General features: G+C 45.4%; 1 protein-coding gene across 3 annotated transcripts in view; it reads right to left on the reverse strand.

The window, feature by feature from the left end:
- The window catches only part of Cdep (Chondrocyte-derived ezrin-like domain containing protein), a 48549-nt gene that overhangs the window by 22879 nt on the left and 7472 nt on the right, over positions 1 to 18198 (reverse strand). For 2 of the 3 annotated variants that reach the window (XM_066301326.1, XM_066301324.1), the window contains exons 3-8: positions 7026 to 7130; positions 4982 to 5147; positions 4747 to 4927; positions 4447 to 4690; positions 4231 to 4391; positions 1196 to 1270 (exon numbers count right to left, since the gene is read on the reverse strand). In XM_066301326.1, coding sequence (XP_066157423.1) covers positions 1196 to 1270; positions 4231 to 4391; positions 4447 to 4690; positions 4747 to 4927; positions 4982 to 5147; positions 7026 to 7130 — 932 coding nt within the window. Of the gene's footprint in view, positions 1 to 1195; positions 1271 to 4230; positions 4392 to 4446; positions 4691 to 4746; positions 4928 to 4981; positions 5148 to 7025; positions 7131 to 18198 lie in introns of those variants that run through there. The other variant, XM_066301325.1, reaches the window with a different exon arrangement.

An 18198-nucleotide genomic window follows, 5' to 3' on the forward strand; every position in this document is an offset into this window, starting at 1 on the left:
CATGCCAACAAATTAATATATTCGCTCTTGCTGAGGAACAGCATCGTTTTCAGAATAACTCAACGAAATCGGAGATGTGTCCGAACTATTAAAAAAACAAAAAAAAACAAAGCTTGGACGAGCTGCATTCCTCATCAGCCTCGCAGAGCTGGCGCGTACGGAAGCCTAAGGGGGATTTCAGTAGTGGTGGACATAATATTTTTAACCCTTTGAATTAAATACCTTCGAGTTCGTCTGCACGGGGCCCCTCGCTTGGCGCAATCTATAAATTTGGCAGTTGCAGAGAACGATTTCAAAAAAGATATTGCTGAGCCGAGGCGCATCACCTCGAGAACGCTTCTACGCAGAGACCGTAAAGTTACACACGAAAATAATAGGAAAAGAGTTATTGATGAGAAAGACGGTTAAGACAGAATTCGACAAAGCAACGCCGCACGGCTCCGCCCCACGTTTCGGTGCAACTTCCAGTTGAGCTGGTCGGAAGTTCGCGCCGAAACGCCCGCCCAACTTCCCGGGGTGACTTTCATCCCCACGGGGAGGGGGTTCGCGTGCAAAATTAAACGGAAGGAGCGGTGGCGCGTTGCTTTGCAAGTACCCTTCCTCCTTCCCTTGACAAGCAATCTCGCAAATTTGATCGATATTAAGTCGCAAACAGCATTGCAAAAGTCGTTCCGGATTTATGTTCAAAAGGCTAAAAACAAACATGCTCCACACGCCACAAAAATACTAATCAATGTCGCAACGGGTCGTTCCAGATGAATACAAAGCGATAAGCGGCTATCTGGCTTTAGCTTCTACAGAAGGCCGAAATGGAATGGACCTGCTGCGGAAATATCGTCCAATTCGCAGTTCATCGGCGTCGGCTTACTTAACTATTCAGTGCCGGTCCGTCTTGTTAAGACTGTCGCTTTTCCTCGTTAAAAAAAAAAAAAAAAAAAAAAAAAAAAAAAAAAAAAAAAGAAAAATGACCGTTACGCCCAACGGATTATCACAAAAAAAAAACGAAACTCGTTTATGCGTCAAAGTTCTGAAACTGCTTGTATCTGTCAAAACCTCCAACAGAAAAACTAGCAAAGTGCAAATGTGCTGTCTATGTCAATATCTGCGATAATTGCACTAGTGTCTCTGCGCATTGACATGTAATCAACCACGACTTTAGTGTGAGACGTAAGTAGGGGAGAAGCATGCAACTTACCTTTGGAAGGTTTGACGTTTCACGTAGTTGTCTCTGACGAATTCGACAATTTGCTTTTGAGTCTTTCCGCTATACCTAGATAAGAGAAAAGGGGGTTAGTGGAAGACGCAATCACTTTCTTATTCTACAAGTCAATGGAGAATCTCTTTCGAAGATCCTGCCGCCTCGAGGGCGCAACACTTTTCACGTTCGCCGGGATTAACGCACGCACGCGGTATACCGAACTTTTCCCTGCGTTCGTTTATCTTTTTGCGGTTTGTCAGTCGCGAACGTAGTCTCATCCGCCCTAAAAACCGGCATTGAGTTTTTCCCCTCTGATGCGTCTGCCATGCGTGGTACAGGAAGATTGTCTCGATCTCGTCGCCTTATAGTCTCTAAAATTCCGAAAACATTCGTCGATGAAGTTGTGCGAAGTCTCACCGCTGCTCGTCCGCAAGATGTTCTCAAGCAAAATTAAAAAAAAAAAGAATGATTCTCATAGAACCTGCAGAACATATTTATGTTCTTTAAATCGTGAGGAACAGACGGACAGATGCGTATAATTCGTAGTTGCTGGGCGCCTTAACATCTAACCTAAACACGTTCGTCAGGTGAAAATGAGTTGAGTGCGCTTGCGCGGGTTATGTGCCAAACAGTGTCCCTTTCGATCTAAAGGTCTTGGAAATGAATTTAAATGTCAAAGAAGAGTCTTGTTGATATTTTGACGCATTTCATTCATCACTGTATCTCCTTCGGGGTAGAACATTTAACTAAAACAAACTCCGGTGTAAAGTGGCCACCCTGGGAGTCGGCGTCTGAAATGGTGACCGGTGGCGGCGTGGATTAAACCAAGAAAGTTTTTATATGTTATCATAGATAAACATACAATTAATATATACAATAAATACAAATACAATACAAATAAATACAAATACAAAAACATTTTTTTCCGCTACGTTCCTATTCATATACATATTTAAGCGCAAAAATGGCGTTTAATTCGCTTTATTCAAAATGTTTGTCTGCTGAATACAAGCTTATGATTCGAAGCAGGAATCTATTATTGCGGCACGAGAGGGAACAGGCAGTAATAATAAAACCTTATTTCATAGGCACGATCGCACCAAAACCAGCAGTCCAGCCGTACATTTCTTTCCTGAATGCATTTTTACCGTAGCTCTAGATGCCTACGTGCTCGGGACTATTTCTGCAACAAGCTTTTAAACATTGTATTTCTCATCCCACACACTTCATCCTATTTCCCATGAACGTCACGTATCTCGGAAGGTGATTTATTGATCACACGTTGCGTCATTTTCTTACTAATGATTCATTTCCTAAAACTAAAAGATCGAAAGTGATTTTGGGATGCCTGAGACTCGTCCTGGGAACCTCAATATCTGCTTCGATTGTTTTTCAGGGGACTTGCTTGAGAGTAGAACACTTCGACTAACCCCAAGGGAACGGGGGTGTAATCTCCCGCAATAATCAGTGGGATTGTACGAGGCCCTTTTAACTACCATTAGTCGATAAAGCTAAGGTCACTCAATATATAAAGTAACAACTGCCCTTTAGGCCTCAGTAAGTGATTGTCTTGCTGGTAGCGCTGGCGGGATTTTTGAAAAACCGGGCTTCGCATACAGCTTCTACGTTGCCTATAACCAACAGTGAAGTTATAACCACCAAAATGTGTCATTGTTTCTCGGTAAGTCTTGTTTTTTAATAGTTAAAATCGTGAAATCGTCCGTAACGTTAAGGACGTGCTTAATGTAGCCGTTATCGGTACGGACGTGTATAACAAAATCGGTTAACACTGATCGCAAGTAAAAGACGTTTGGAACGTAGCTATGCACAAACATGATCTATACTAACAGTTCAGATTGCCTTTTGAGTATTAGACCCCATTCAAAATTTTTATGCTATACGTCACTGCAATCACTAAACTTAACGATGCATTCCCAACATACGAATCGGTATTATCGAGACACTCTGTATATTATGAAAAAAACATGTGAAATTCACTTAGTCTTTATTTGGGGAACTCGCGTTTCCTTTTAGGTTACCCCTTGTATATTATAATATAATGTACAGTAGGTGTTCCCTTATCAAAAAAAATTGTAATAATAAAGTCCCTGTATATACAGGGTTATTCAAATTCGATTCTCATCGTTGGGATCTCGGTAACCGTAAGAGATACGAGGTCCGTTAAATTGGGGCCAAGTCGCGCAACTTCGAGCCCAATGAAATGTCGTTTCAACGCTTCCGGAGACATCCGTGAAAAGGCGAAATTTTGAAAAAAGACTCATCTTCTGCCCTGAGGTCGTTTGAAGAGATAATTAAAAACGAACGACCTCAACAATCGCCGCTTTTTCTCTTCCACAAAGCGGTGATGCATTTGAAATCTGTGGGTTAGACGTCAAATATTCTATCTTGCGTTGAAAGGACGTTTTATTGAGCTCCAGATTGCGCGACCTTGCCCCGACTCAACCGACCTCGTATCTCTCACGGTCACCGAGATCCCAACGACGAGAGAGACGAGAATTTGAATGGCCCCGTGCGGGCACCGTGAGCCGTGTGACGTGTCGCATTAAAAGTCCCCACAACGAGTAATAGTAGTAAGTCGAAGAAAGAGAATTAAAATTCAATTCTCGACCTGAATATTTTAGGCTAACAGACGATTGTTTCCTCACAGAACGGTTAAGATAGAACTTACAATGTTGTATAAAAAAAACAAAAAAATTACAAATAAAAAACAAATAAAAAACAAAAAAAACAAAAAACAAATAAAAAATAAAAAAAACAAAAAATAAAAAACAAATAAAAAATAAAAAACAAAAAAACAAAAAACAAAAAAATATAAAGAAACAAAAAAACAAAAAACAAAAAAATAAAAAACAACAAACAACAAACAAAAAAAAACAAACCAGGAACGCGATTTTTGTGAAAATTTTGCAAACCTCAAGTAACATTTCATTGAAAATTTTTTTCTATTGGACAGCCAATTGCGATAGCTTCACCAATTTACAAATCAACGGAAAAACATTATGAAATCTCACCTAAACGAGCTGCCCCTCGATAACACCCTCGTCTTCTGCCTAGGCACACTTTTCACCGACGAACACCTAAAGAAACCATGATTCTCAACGCATTTCTTCCAGAAATTTTTACACTCGTTCCTTCCCTCGAAGAAGAATTCTACAGTATCCTTATAGTAATTCTAAAATCAGCTCTTAATAGTCACCCTTAAAGTCACATAAAAACTTAACACTTACATAACCCTCGGGGTGCAATTTGATTAAGAACTTTTTCCTTTTAAACGAGATCTTCCTAATCTTCGCCCAGGAAAACGTGTTGATTTTCGTATAGTTTTGGAACACGAGAATGCCCATATGGGCGACCGCCAAATTCAGAGCTACGTTTTCGTGGTCTTTAGCTGGGTGCACCTTTATGCCGTAGAGCTCGCATCTCCGAGCAGTTTCCAGTAGATTAAGGTCGGCTTCTGCTGGCGACTGACCCCTGTTGAAATTCCCTAGTAATGCAACTTTACCCAGCGAGAAATATAATGTACTCACGTGTGCTTTTTATGGTTTTCCATAATTTTCTTCTCCATTTCGTGGTCTTGCTGCGGTATAAATTTATAACTAGATAAATAGGTGTGATCGGGGTAATCCTCGGGTACAAAATCGCCGCATTCCGCCTGCACAATGTAGCTCGCCATAAGAGCGGCCGTGTTCTCGTTACACTGCAAAAACCCTAGAGAGGCAATTTAGTCCACATTCCAAGAACGTTTTCCCAGAACCGTTTTACCTTGAGCTAAATCTCTTTTTATTTGCAAACAGAACAGATATCGAGTGTACTCCTCCTCCAACTGGGCTGGATCTGGGGTGTAGAACTTGACGCAGAAGTACAGTAAAGGGTCCACCAGAGATAAGCCTAGTTGTCGGGAGATGGGTTTCTGAAGGTCCAACCAGTACTGAAAAGGGGAAATACACTGGTTGACGACAGATTTGAAAAACGTCTATTTCTAAGCAACATTAAAGGCATAATACATCTTCTAAACGATGGCGAATGCCGATATGTGTCTTCCAGGTCTTTTAAAAAATTTCGTCGACGGTAACTAGCCTTTTTCCACCTGCGAAAGGCTTACGTTTAACGATTAAAGCTTTCAAAGCAAAATTGGACACTTGGCCTTTCATAGGTCTACCAGCCTTGCTGAAGAAACGCCTCTGTAGGCGGAAAAACTAACACGTTTCACCATAATCATTCGCATAATAATAAACTACTTTATGACGCTTTTAATGAATCTGTTTAACTGAGGCAATCATAATGCAATACAACTTGTGATTATGATTCATATGTTTGTCTCGCTCGGGACAGAGCGGCATTTATGTTATTGTATTTCGTAAAACTTTAAACTTTTCCATTGGCGTCAACATATCGTGCTTACTCTAATTAAGCGACTAAAATAGTCGAGGAGATTTTAAGATGTGCGCAGGAGAAGAGTTTAAGATGTGCGCAGGAGAAGATTTTAAGATGTGCGCAGGAGAAGAGTTTAAGATGTGCGCAGGAGAAGATTTTAAAATGTGCGCAGGAGAAGAGTTTAAGATGTGCGCAGGAGAAGATTTTAAGATGTGCGCAGGAGAAGAGTTTAAGATGTGCGCAGGAGAAGATTTTAAAATGTGCGCAGGAGAAGAGTTTAAGATGTGCGCAGGAGAAGAGTTTAAGATGTGCGCAGGAGAAGATTTTAAGATGTGCGCAGGAGAAGATTTTACGATGTGCACAGGAGAAGCGTTTAAGATGTGCGCAGGAGAAGATTTTAAGTTATGCGCAGAAGAAAATTATAATAATAAGCCGAGCTAATACCAAACATCCAAACTTTGATATGTTATCAGTGTACCTGCAAAGAGCCTTGAGTAGGCACAGTGTTTTACCCGGATTTATCTCTAGCCTGAAGAAACATCTACTTGGGAAGCAAAGACTAGAAAGAGATCATAAACCTCGGTTGCGGAGTGCGTGTTTGAATGAAAAAATCGTGCAATGTCGGAAATTTTACTTTGCGAAGATCTCGTACATGGAAAAAGTCTAAAACCAACCTCCAGGGTATTTGAACATTGTTGACCTTGCGGGAAGGCTTTGATGGCAGGAAGAAAGTTCTAGTAAGCTAACGTAAGGCCCGCAACCCGGCTTTCGTGGGTTACTTAACGGCCAAAGTGAACGTCTCGTGAAAATGTAATTATCACCTTACGGTGATACTTACTTAACTTTCTTACCGATTATTTTTAGTGCTGTGTCCAAATTCCAATTAGTAGGTGCGCACAAGTAATATAAACTAGTGTCACGCCCGTAACGCGCATGTGAGCTTTTATGAAGAAAGTGATACGAGGGTGTTTACTGATTCGTCTAACGTGAGAGTGAAAAAACATGTTGTCTCATAAAGATAGTGCTACAGCCTGGCCTCAGGTGTAAGGAGAATGTTACGAACACCTGCTAGTGTCTTATCACATTTTGGAAATGGACTAGGCTCGTACTAGTTGAAATAGATTATCGGTGATAGAAGATGAAGAGGGCCTGTTCACAATCTCGCCAAAAACATGTGTGAAGGGAGCGATTCAGGGATGCGAGCGTGGGGAGAATGTGGGTGCCGGTTCTCGTGAAAAAGAACAGACGCACCCAGGGTGACTCGGATGCATTGTGTGTGTGGGGGGACATTCGATCCCCGATCTTAGGGAAGTACTGCTAAGACTTGTGCTTTATTCCACCCTCCTCCACTACCATTCCACCGATCTTCTGCCAGGTACTCTAAACAACAGAACAGAAGTTCAGTAAGGTTGCGATAAAATGCTGTGCTTACTTTGGTTCCATTAAGGTCTCCATACTCCAGCCCAAAGTAGTCTGCCTCCAGTAAATGCAGCTGCTTGCACACTTGCTCGAACAGGACTTTCCCCACTGCTTTCGCCTGGAAAAGCAAATCGCTTACTTTTAGAGTGAAATAAGGACGATTTAAATTGCAAAAAAAAAATTGGATAGTTCGGAAAATGCCATGGAGAGTTCTGGATTAGCGCGTGCAATGCGCGTTGCCGGGAGGTTCCGCTCTTATGGAATTTTCGTGCAGGTTCGTTAATAGCTCACCTCCGCCTGCCCGTAAATGAGGCAAGCTCGAGTCGTTGCATCAATGGGGCGAAAAAAACCGCGTGAGTCAATCGAAAAGGTACGCGGCGGGTTCTCCGCCAGGCGGGCGAAAAAATGAGCGGGTTCCCGCTCCGGTTCGGGCGAAATGCGTCACCTTCGATTCGAATTAGCCTCATTGCGTTAAAGTTCCTCGTAGCACAATGTTTATGAATGTTTTCGAACTAACACGCCCAGAAAATCGTCAAAGGTCAATTTGCCTTGAGTAATGGCGACGAAGTCCGCCGTCGTGGCGGTAAATATCGAAATCTGATCGAACGGAGCGCGCCCGAAAGTTTAAAACTGTTAAACAGGAACCGGAGTTTATAAAGGCTGAAACTCGTAAAATTCGTTATACGGTCGCGGCCGTAAATAAGTAAACACCTAAACGATCTCCGAACGCGCTGTTTCCTGAAAGAGACCGCCTCGACCGAAACGGAACAACATCCGGCCTTTCGGTCGCAGCTGACGAGATTATCGAAATTGCCAAGTTCGATATCGACGCGCGCGAGGCGCGGAATTCGATACGTCGCAGGGCGGCGATGCCGGAAAAAAGTTCATTGAAACAATTGAAAACGGATGACAGTGACCGTTCCCCTTGTGTCAAAGTCACCTAATCGGGCGCAATGTCCCTCGCACGTAGGTTTCGGAGACTTGCCCGACCGCTCCGGTCCCCGTGAGGTGGGCGAAACCTACATTTAACGTTTATATACGCTCGCTGCCAGCTCCATGTCCGAGCCAGTGTGGAAGATACGACGTTATCGTGTGATTTTACATACTCAAATCATCAGCAGTCCGCGTGTTGCTTCCCGAAGACGTACGACTTCCCGAACGGCACGTGCAACACGTGAGCGTGGAATCTTGCACGTGAGTGGACTCGCCCCTTAAGAATGATAAACAACTTTCTGTTCCTCCGTGAAAGAACAGCGGCCGAGAAACCTTTTTTCCTCGTTGCGACGCGCACACGGTTGAGGTTTTCCCCGTGTAACGCGGTGGGGCCCCCCTCGGCAACTCAAATCCGCAATTAGCGATTTGATTCGCGTAACGTTTAGGCCCGTAAACAATCACGGCCGTTAATGAACGAATTGCCCGCACTCTTGTCGGCGTTTTTGAATTGCGACGGGGGGCCCCCCTCGCGGGAACCGAAGTGCGATACTTCGTCGTGCGCGTGCGCCCCTTGCGGGCGTTGTGCCTTTTCCTCCTCGGAGACGCGAATCTTGAATAAATATCGAGGAACGGTAGTTACCGAACTCATCCACGTAGCCCGGTAAAAATTACCGGCGGTACGCCGCGATTTTCGGATTGGAAAATTTGCGAGCCGCTAATGAGCCTATAGAAATTCCTCGGAGGTTGACAAACCAAAGGGGGGCAAGGAAGCGAGACACGCCAATTATAACTGCAAACAGCAATAACGTGGGATTTTCTAGGAGCTGTACTGTTAAAGGCGCTCGGAAAAGTACAGAAGGCCGGTAATAAACCACAATTATCCAAAACGTCAATAAAACTGAAAAAGCAGTCCATTACAGGTTTAACGAGTGTGCCTCCATAGAGGACAAATTCCCGCGTAGGACATTTTTCAAACGAGACAGTTCAACGTTATGGCCGATCTAATTTAACTACCGGTGGACTGATCGCTTGGAAAAAATGAGGACGCAGGACCGGTCTGCAAACGCCACTTTATCGTACTCCGAAAATAACAAAACAAGATTTCTTCGTCGTAAACCAACAGTCGCTTCATTGATGACTGTATCGGCTGTGGTACCAGGAGAGCTACCTGGAATGACGAAACGCAGCGCAGGCCCCGAGGGAGCGGCCCTGCCGCACGCAGCGTGTGCGAGGCCATTCGTTAATATCGCATCTTGCCGCACGACCAGCCGAGACATTGGCCGGAGGGAGACCGGGCAACGTTATTAATGTGGGTGATGAAAGGCAGTTGGCGGCAAGTAAACGCTGGGGAAATTGACGAAGGCTTGCAGGGATTGTTCGCACACAAACACATTGAGGAAAATGCCAAAAGGTGTTTTTGACACTCAAAGTTAAACACCACGAGGGTTAACAAACTTCGGAAATTTCATCAATGGAAATGGGAGTGTCTTCAAGCCGAACAGTTTTTGAGCATATACAGGGTGTCCCAGATCAAAGCGCGAATATCTTAACCGTGGCTCCTACTAGCGAAATTAACAAACGCGCATTTTTCCCTTCTGTCCAAAAGCCCTCCGTTCCAGTTCTGGGGCCCCCCGAATGTGGGGATGGGACGGACGCGTTCTGCGAAAAATCTCCACGAGACAAGAAAGTTCCTAAAGGTATAATCGAGCAGTGCAATCACTCAATCGAAATATCGAACGGTTAACTAAATGCGGGCCCCAACGTTCACGGTCCGGCCCTTATATCCACGTCATGGCAAGGCTGCATGATTCATTTTTCATTTGTGAACTGCTGCGATCGAAAAATATTTGTGCGCCAAATTTAACGAGAACCCTTCGAAGGGCTCTTCCAACGCAAATTATCTTATCCCCATATCGAAAGAGCCCTAGAACCGAAACGACGGACTTTTGGACAAAGAGGAAAAATGCGCGTTTCGTTAATTCCATTAGCAGAAACGGTTAAAATTTTTGCACTTTGATCTGGGACACCCTGTACATGTCCGAATTTAAGTATATACGTTTGGTATTTAAGCATAAATTAATTATTCCCGCTCCCCTCTGGTAAGGAGGATGAATCCTCCGGTAAAGAGAATGACTCCTCCGGTAAGGAGAATGACTCCTCCGGCAAGGAGGATGACTCCTCCGATAAAGAGAATGACTCCTCCGGTAAGGAGGATAATTCCTACCGGTAAGAAGGATGACCGCATGACCGTGAGGTGATTTCTGGCCTTCCGCTGCCTAATTTCCCTTGCAAGCGCACATGAGCGTGTTCTTGATGGCGGACGAGACATCAAAACGAACCATTCTCACCGTAAGTGACAGCAGGAGTCAGGAATTTGACTGACGTCCGATGCAAGGTCCAAAGTACCGAGTCTGATTTGGGGTTTACTGGTACTGGGTTGCTCCGTGGTAGAGAGCTGCAGCTACCAAACGGACGCGCTTCCCAGTGATCCTCTGACCTTTCGGCTGATGACCGATGCGATATCGGCCTTACTGCATTACGGGAAGACGCCCTGTCACTCCGGATTGAGGTCTCTGCTATCTGCGGGGGCAACGAACCCGCCTCTTTGGGTCAGATGCGATCCCTCCCATCCTAAGTTTTATAACGTCACACTATTTGGCCGGCCCGCTGTCACCTCGCTGCTATGCTGCATGCTTCGGAGGGGCACAAACCGGCGGTGAGCATCTCCGTCAGCAACGTCGAAAAATTGTTTAGATGCGAACGCCCCAATAATACCCTCAGTATATCTCACTTTCCTTAACGTGAAGTCAGTGCACTCCGTGACTGACGGGGCTCGAACTGTTCATTAATGCGGTTGAGTAGCTGAGTATGGTAATTTTTGTGGGACATTGGTCGACCTTTGGACGAACATTCGATTTGCATGAGTAAACTGTGTTGTGAGACCATCGGCATAAGATCCACTTGCACGATAATAATCTTGAATCGAACTGCGCGGGAGGAGGAGGAGGAGGGTAAGGGGGGGGGGGGATATACAAATACGTCCATATAACTTCTAATAAGATCGTTCCTGTGTACAATTTAAGACTCCTTGTTAATAGATCAATAGCTTGTGTCACATATTCTAATGCGTTAATGTGGGCGTGCGTTTATATTCATATCCGATAGTACATACGAGCAAGACAAACCTCTCCTGATCGCGCCGCCGACTGCTGGCTGCGACAAGTTCCTCAGTGAACTGGAGGCTGTTTTAAACTATACAGAGTGTCCGCCTGGCCGCCCCTCGAACTCTTGCCAGTTCGTTTATGGCCAAATGGAAAGTCGGTCATGAGAGCAGCTTACGCGAAGCTAATTAAGGTCAGCTTTGAGGTTCTCGTTGCGCATGCTCCGTTTCGACGATCAGTTTTGAGATGAACTGATTTCGAAGGAATGGAAAACCGAGTCCAGACTCGGGAAAACAGTCCGAACTCGCCGCGCCCGGTGCCCGGGAGAGACCATGCGCCGTTTAAATAGAGTCGGTGAGTCGCACGATAGAGTGCTTGAAAGCTGGCGAGTGAGCGCATCGCGTTGGAGTTCGTGCGCAGCTCCGTTCCTCCAAGAGGCTCATCATCCATGATAAGTTGAGGTGCTCTCACTTTTCGATCGAATTGCGCCGGCAATTCGTAACTGGACCGGACACGGGTACCAATGACGCTCAATGGTTATTTCTTGGGAACCCCCGCTCCCGTCTGAGCGGCAGTAAAACATGCGCGGCTGTGTTCTGTGATCTCGCGAAAGCCTTCGAATGGGCTAACCATGCTGGAGAACTTGTTGCCTGTTAACCGCCGTAAAAACTTAACATTTAAGGTTCTAGACGGACATCGATTAACTGGACTTATTCGCACCTCGACGGGCTCACACGGAAGCGCCTCACCTCGGTTCTTTTTACCGATGGTACCAGTCTAGTGGCATGGTACTGATATTGGCCGCATAAACGTGCAACTTTCCCGCCGTTAGACCATGGTGGGATTTCAATCGATGATAATTTGATGTTTACGAACGAAATTTTATAGGACTCAGATGTGACAGTTACCGTGTACACCTCAATCCGGCTACATGTGCCCTCAGATCAACCAGATTTCTCAGGTTTACTTTGAGAGAGAGAGAGAGAGAGGAAACTTGCGGATGAATGATGCACGCGGCGGGGCCTCCGTCGGTTCCTGTTCGACCCGTCCGATCTTTATTGATCTTGAATTTTAAATTACCCGTCAGGCGTGCCTCGAGATCGTCGGATCGTATCATCGGTATGAAGATCGCATCAACATCATGTAATTAACCGCTTTTGGGGCTCGCGCTCTTCTGAACTATTCAAAACGTTCTCTATTATTCAAAAGACAGTTATGAGGTTCATCTGGGGCGTTAACGTCCGGGAGTTCTGCCCTAGTTTTGTTCGGTAGAACGCTCTAACTCTCCGTATATCAACTCTATGTTGTTTAGGGAGTGCGGGCGTTATCGTGATTTAACTTGTGCAATGGCCGAAAACTTTACATCGAGCCTTACGGATCCGATATACTGGTTTCTCATAGCGAGAGAGCGAACCTATCTATCACGGTAATGGGAAAGAATTACACTATTATTACCCGCCGAGAGCAAAGATGGAATCGCGTGTATTGCGATTTGGAGCACTCGGCAGCTCCAGGCTTTTCGGAGTAGTTTACTACTCTCTCGCAAACTACTTTGTCGACACCGTTACGTGTTATATCTACATTCTCTACCTTGGTAGTCATATTTACGTAATTCTGTTAAAGAGTGTCAAAGTCGTTTTCGACTTGCACATTACCAATCGATCTGTCGATCTACACAGAGACCTGTTCAATTATAAATTTTTATCTCCGGCCCTTTCTGAAGCTTCGGATCATTTACCGCACTGATTTGTCGCTACTGTGCCAATGTTAGGGGATCACGTTGTTCGTTATCTCCATCTACCCCACAGCGCGTAACCATCTTTCTTCATTGTATCAACATATACAAGGTGTCTAAAAAAATGGCCAAGTTGTAACTCAATTATCCATAGGCGGACTTTATAAACTAAAAATTAAATAAAATGATATTGATCAGACTGCTAATTAACGCCAAAGTTGACTTTTTTGCTCAACCTCCTCTGCTCCAGGTCTCAACTTCAGAGTTTTAAATAGAGCTCGATACTTTTTTTACATTTTTTGATAAAAAAATTTTTTAGTTCAATGACGTATGACAAGTTAATGTTAAAAAAGTTTTAAACTGGAAAAAAATTGAAAAATTCGAGCAATACAAGCTGCGCGGCCACCTGCGTCATCGGGGGGCCATTTGCGTTATTCCGGAGTCATCTGCACTCCATTCCATCTCATTCTACTGCATTACCCTAGACGGAGACACCTGACGCCACGGACAGGTGACGTCCACGTGACGCCCAGCGCGAAGGGGCAAGACATAACCGCCCTTGACCGTTAAAATCTCATCATTCTTCCGCGTCACTTTCGTGAGCGGTTATACTACGAGTGTGATTATTGCAAATTAGCTTTCTAGTGCAATAAAAGTGATTATTGGTGGCAATGAGCAAGTGTCAATTTCAGTTGAAATCATTTAAAAATAAATGGCGAATTTGCACACGTGTTTGGATTATATAGGGTGTTTCCTGAGCACGGTATGCAACTTCGGGGGCGTATTCTACAGCTAAAATGACGGTAATTTCGTCATATAAACTACGTCCCGAAAATGCTTCGTTGCCGACATACAGGGTGCGAAAGTTTCTTCAAAAAATTGCAATTTTTTTAAAGAAATTTTCGCACCCTGTATGTCGGCAACGAAGCATTTTCGGGACGTAGTTTATATGACGAAATTACCGTCATTTTAGCTATAGAATACGCCCCCGAAGTTGCGCACCGTGCTTAGGCAACACCCTGTATATCCAAAGCAACAAGAACTCCAGTGAAGCAGTAGTGCGCGTCGTCCTGATAGAGACATGCGCAATCGCGGCGAATTAAAATATCTAGAAGATAACTTAGGACGTTTTGATTTTTTTTTATAAGCAGAAAAAATTATTAAAATTATTAAAATATTACAAGTCTTCGATGGAAATGTAGGACGCAACGTACTGTATAGTGTTGAAGGGAATTCAAAAACACCAGTGAGAGAACTTGCTGAAGTATTTAAGCGGTTCAGTCTTGTCCCCTTTCGCTGGGTACCACGGGGGCACCATTCGCCCGTGAAGCAACGGCGAAACTAGGCACGTCCGCACAGGACAGCGCAGCAAGACGAAATGTGGACGATCGCGGGACAACGCATAGCGACACGGACGAATACGTAACTCGCATTTTTCAAATTTTCCATTCCGTTTTCCTTCGGTTGGAAATCGTTTCGAAATCGACCAGTCATACATCTATCAAATTCGGAAAGATGTTTCCCATCCACAAATCGCAGTTCTATTTCCATTACGGGAGTTGACACCTGAAGCAGGAGCTGAGCTCAGGGAAGAAAATCGACTTTCACGCCCGCCCGGCGGTCCGAAAAACTATCATTTCGTTCGGATCTCAGTCCGTCAAAATTTGTTCATGAACCACTGAGTCGCGACCTCGCCCGTTTTCTTTCGAGACGCCCTGTATGAGGACGGAAGTTGCGGCCTCAGTCCCGCCGCCTTAAACGGTGAGGTACGGCTCTGGATTTGCCACGTACGTCATGCCTTTCGTCTTCGTTTAGAAGAGGAGAGTCAGTAGAAAGGGGCGGTGACCGCCCAACAGGAAACGTTTTGAGAAATCGGATGGCCCACGCAGTGGTAGAAATGAGAATTGAAATAGACAAAATTGGACGTATTTTCTTGAGGACGTCGACGATTTTTTTTTTTTTTTTTGATAATGTCTCCGCCTCGGGGGGGTCTCGGAAGTCTGTTCCATCCTCGAGACAGCTTCGAGTCGCAGACGAAGCTGCACGTGCACGGAGATGAATCGTTGCGCCAGCGAGACGGGGGCAGTCCCGCTTAGTTCCCGTCGACCTCAACTGAGCGGCCGCTTGCGGGGGCGTTCCGGGGCACGTGACGCGGGCGGCGGCCCGCTCTTCAACTGCCACCAATTGAACAATCAATCTTGACATCAAAAACTTCCGCGATCAATTAATCAAGGCCGAATCGTTGCCGCTCTCCTTCCATTAAAAAAATTCCAAATGGACTTGGCGGCAGCTGCGAACACACATTACGGAACGACCGTTTTCACGCTTCAGCACAAAAAGCAAACAAACGTGTAATTGTTGTTTGCTCAATTAGCAACATTAAAAATATGCGTGACCCATAGATTCGTAATGTTCTGAACGAGCCTGTTAAGCCGCCTATCCGAACAGCAAACAGCACACCTTCAGTTTCGTCATGCATAAGCGAACGTTGCGCTGGCAGAGCCTCGATTTACTCAATGGTAATTTGAATTAGTGAGTGGGGTTCCCCCATTGTTTCCAATCGCTGGGAACGGTACCGGGCCGCCGATGGTAGGACGAGCGGCAAGTGCCCTCCCTACGATTATGTAACCCGAGACGCGAGCGGCACTGGTAGCGACCGCTGGTCGGTCCAACATCGTTGGAGTGCGTGATGGGAATGGACCGAGGGAACTCGTTTAAATTCCAATCGAACTTCCACTACGAGGGAAATCCCCCGCCAAGATAAATTTTCATCAGACGAGGCGATTTCGTTATCTGATCAATTCGGGGCGTCAAAGGGGAACGTATAATTCCGCTCCGTGTAAACAGTGTTTATCATTGTTCGGTCGCCGTCTTGTATGGTAATCAACCCCATTCATGGGGACTTGTGCGAGACTCATCAAATGTGCCGACTCGCCAACGGCTCCGTTCGTTATTTCGCTTTAAGGGATCTAAGTCCTGACGCACTGACGCTCCTGAGGCTGCCGACCTTGCTTTTACGACATTGAGCCGGGCACACAGCAAATCAGCCCAACGAGTGAGGACAAATTCGCAGTGTCTACAGCAACAGATAAGATTAAACGCACATTATCAGAGCTTTATTCGTCATTAGACGTTTGATATAGACGAAAAAAATGGGGGAGGAGGATGATGATGAGGAGGAGGAGGAGGATAATGATGATGATGAGGAGGAGGAGGATAATGATGATGATGAGGAGGAGGATAATGATGATGATGATGAGGAGGAGGATAATGATGATGATGAGGAGGAGAATGATGATGATGAGGAGGAGGAGGATGGCGGAATTGATAGTGGAAAACTCAAAGAGCAAACAAAAACCGATGAAAGTGGAATGCTCGAAGTGTATCGACTACCGCCTATCGAACGTCATCAGGTGTGCGGGGTGCATCTCAGCGCCGGGCCGATACTCCAAAGGTGTGACGCCTCAGGTCGCTTCACGAGGAGAAGCATATATGCGGAACGGCTCGGTACTCGAGCTGTGGGGCGATGGAATTTTCCTGTCCAATTGCACATAAATAATTACTTTTCGAAACTTCTCAGAGATCATGTTCGTGTGTACGGGGTGTCCCAGAGTGAGGGGGTCGACGCTTAACCACATATTCCTTAGTCAAAAATTATACCGATTCATGGGGATAGACACTCGCTTACGCACGAAATGCACCACCCAGTAGCACTAATAATTAAGTCTTTTGAGGCAAAATAGGGCTTCATGATGGAGTATCAAACGATTCCTCTTCTGGGCTGCGTTCGTACCGCCCAAATCTACGGCCGCCCAGCCCCAGGCGTGCAGGTCGGCCTGGAGTTGCGTTTGATTGGAGTCGTGAGTGGAACAACATCGTCTTCGGCGACGAGTCGCCATTTTGCTTATGGATCGATGATGGTCGTGGAAGAGTCAGACGATGCCGAGGCGAAAGAAGAAATTTGCAATTTTGTGAAAGGCACCACGCAGCCTTGACACCTGGTGGGGTGCGATATGAGTTGGTCGTAAGATCTTCTCTTGTGTTCGTTCCAAGCACCCCAAACGCACGTCGCCACGTTCTGAGGCCAGTATTAGTGCCCTTCGTGCAAACTTCACCAAATGGCATTTTCCAACGGGATAATGCAGGACCACACATTACTCGACAATACCTGGAAGAAGCACGATTGGAAATGCTGCCTTGGCCTGCACGGTCGCCGGACCTGTAGCCCATCGAACGTCTTCCGGACGTGGTGAGTCGCCGTGTTCGAAATTTACCGAGGCCTCCTAACAACCTACGACATCACCTTGAGGTAGCGTGGAGTGAAACACCCCAATTCAATAAGTGCCCGACGCGACCACCCCGTTTTTGAGTGCGGAAGTTCGCACGTCGAAAAAAAATTAAAACTCACTCTTCGCAGCATCATTGAGTCAATGCGAACTCCATCAGCTGGTTGCAAGACTCTGTTTTTTAGATGGTCCTCGTTTCGGCTAGAAACGGCATATACACGAGATTTTAGCGTACCCCAAACGGAAAAGTCGCACGGACTTAGATCTGGAGATCTAGGCGGCCATTGAAGAGGGGCTGACATTATCAACGATTTCGATTTTTCTTTCGTCGAACGGAGGTTCTAAATCAAAATTCGATAGGAGATAGAGGAGTTGCGAAACTGACCGGGAATTTCATTGAAAAAAAAAAAGCCAGCCGTCTGCACGGACGAATAAAAAGGTTCTGGTATGTTTAACATTCGGCCTTGCAGCACTACCCCTGGTGGTTTTACTGCAACGAGCTCCGAGAAGCAGAGAGATTAGACGCCAAATTTCGCAGCGAACCGTCTAGCCGTTTTCGAGTTATCTGCAAAACTCAAAAAAAGCGAGCTCGCATCTCCAGAAGGAGACAATTTCCTATGTAAGTGCGTCGCCATGAATCGACACATTTCTGACCAAGACGTATGGGGTCAAGCGCTGGCCCCTCATTCGGGGACGCCCTGTATAATGACATGAAATCTAGTATTTTGATTCAAAAAAAAAAAAAAAAAAATCGCAACTCTCTTGCTCAGCTAATGACCATCCCTGGGTGCCTCTCCTTCGGCGTTATTTGGTAAAAAAGCGGTGGAAAAACTGCCAAATACACGTAGAACATAATTTAACGTAAAATAATGACTTACCTGAAACGCTTAAAATAAACAAATTAATTAAGTCGGTTTTAATTGTTTAAATTAAGGACGGCTCGTCTAACGAGGAAAGCGCAAGGAGCCTTTTACGCGTAGAACTGTCCGAGCTAATCAGAAAGAGTGTTTCCGTGTGAAAACCTCAGTGGCGTGCCGCTTTTCTCGTGCGCAATACCGGGGGCGCTACTGG

Source organism: Euwallacea fornicatus, chromosome 39 (assembly GCF_040115645.1).
Source record: "Euwallacea fornicatus isolate EFF26 chromosome 39, ASM4011564v1, whole genome shotgun sequence".
Lineage (NCBI taxonomy): Eukaryota > Metazoa > Arthropoda > Insecta > Coleoptera > Curculionidae > Euwallacea > Euwallacea fornicatus.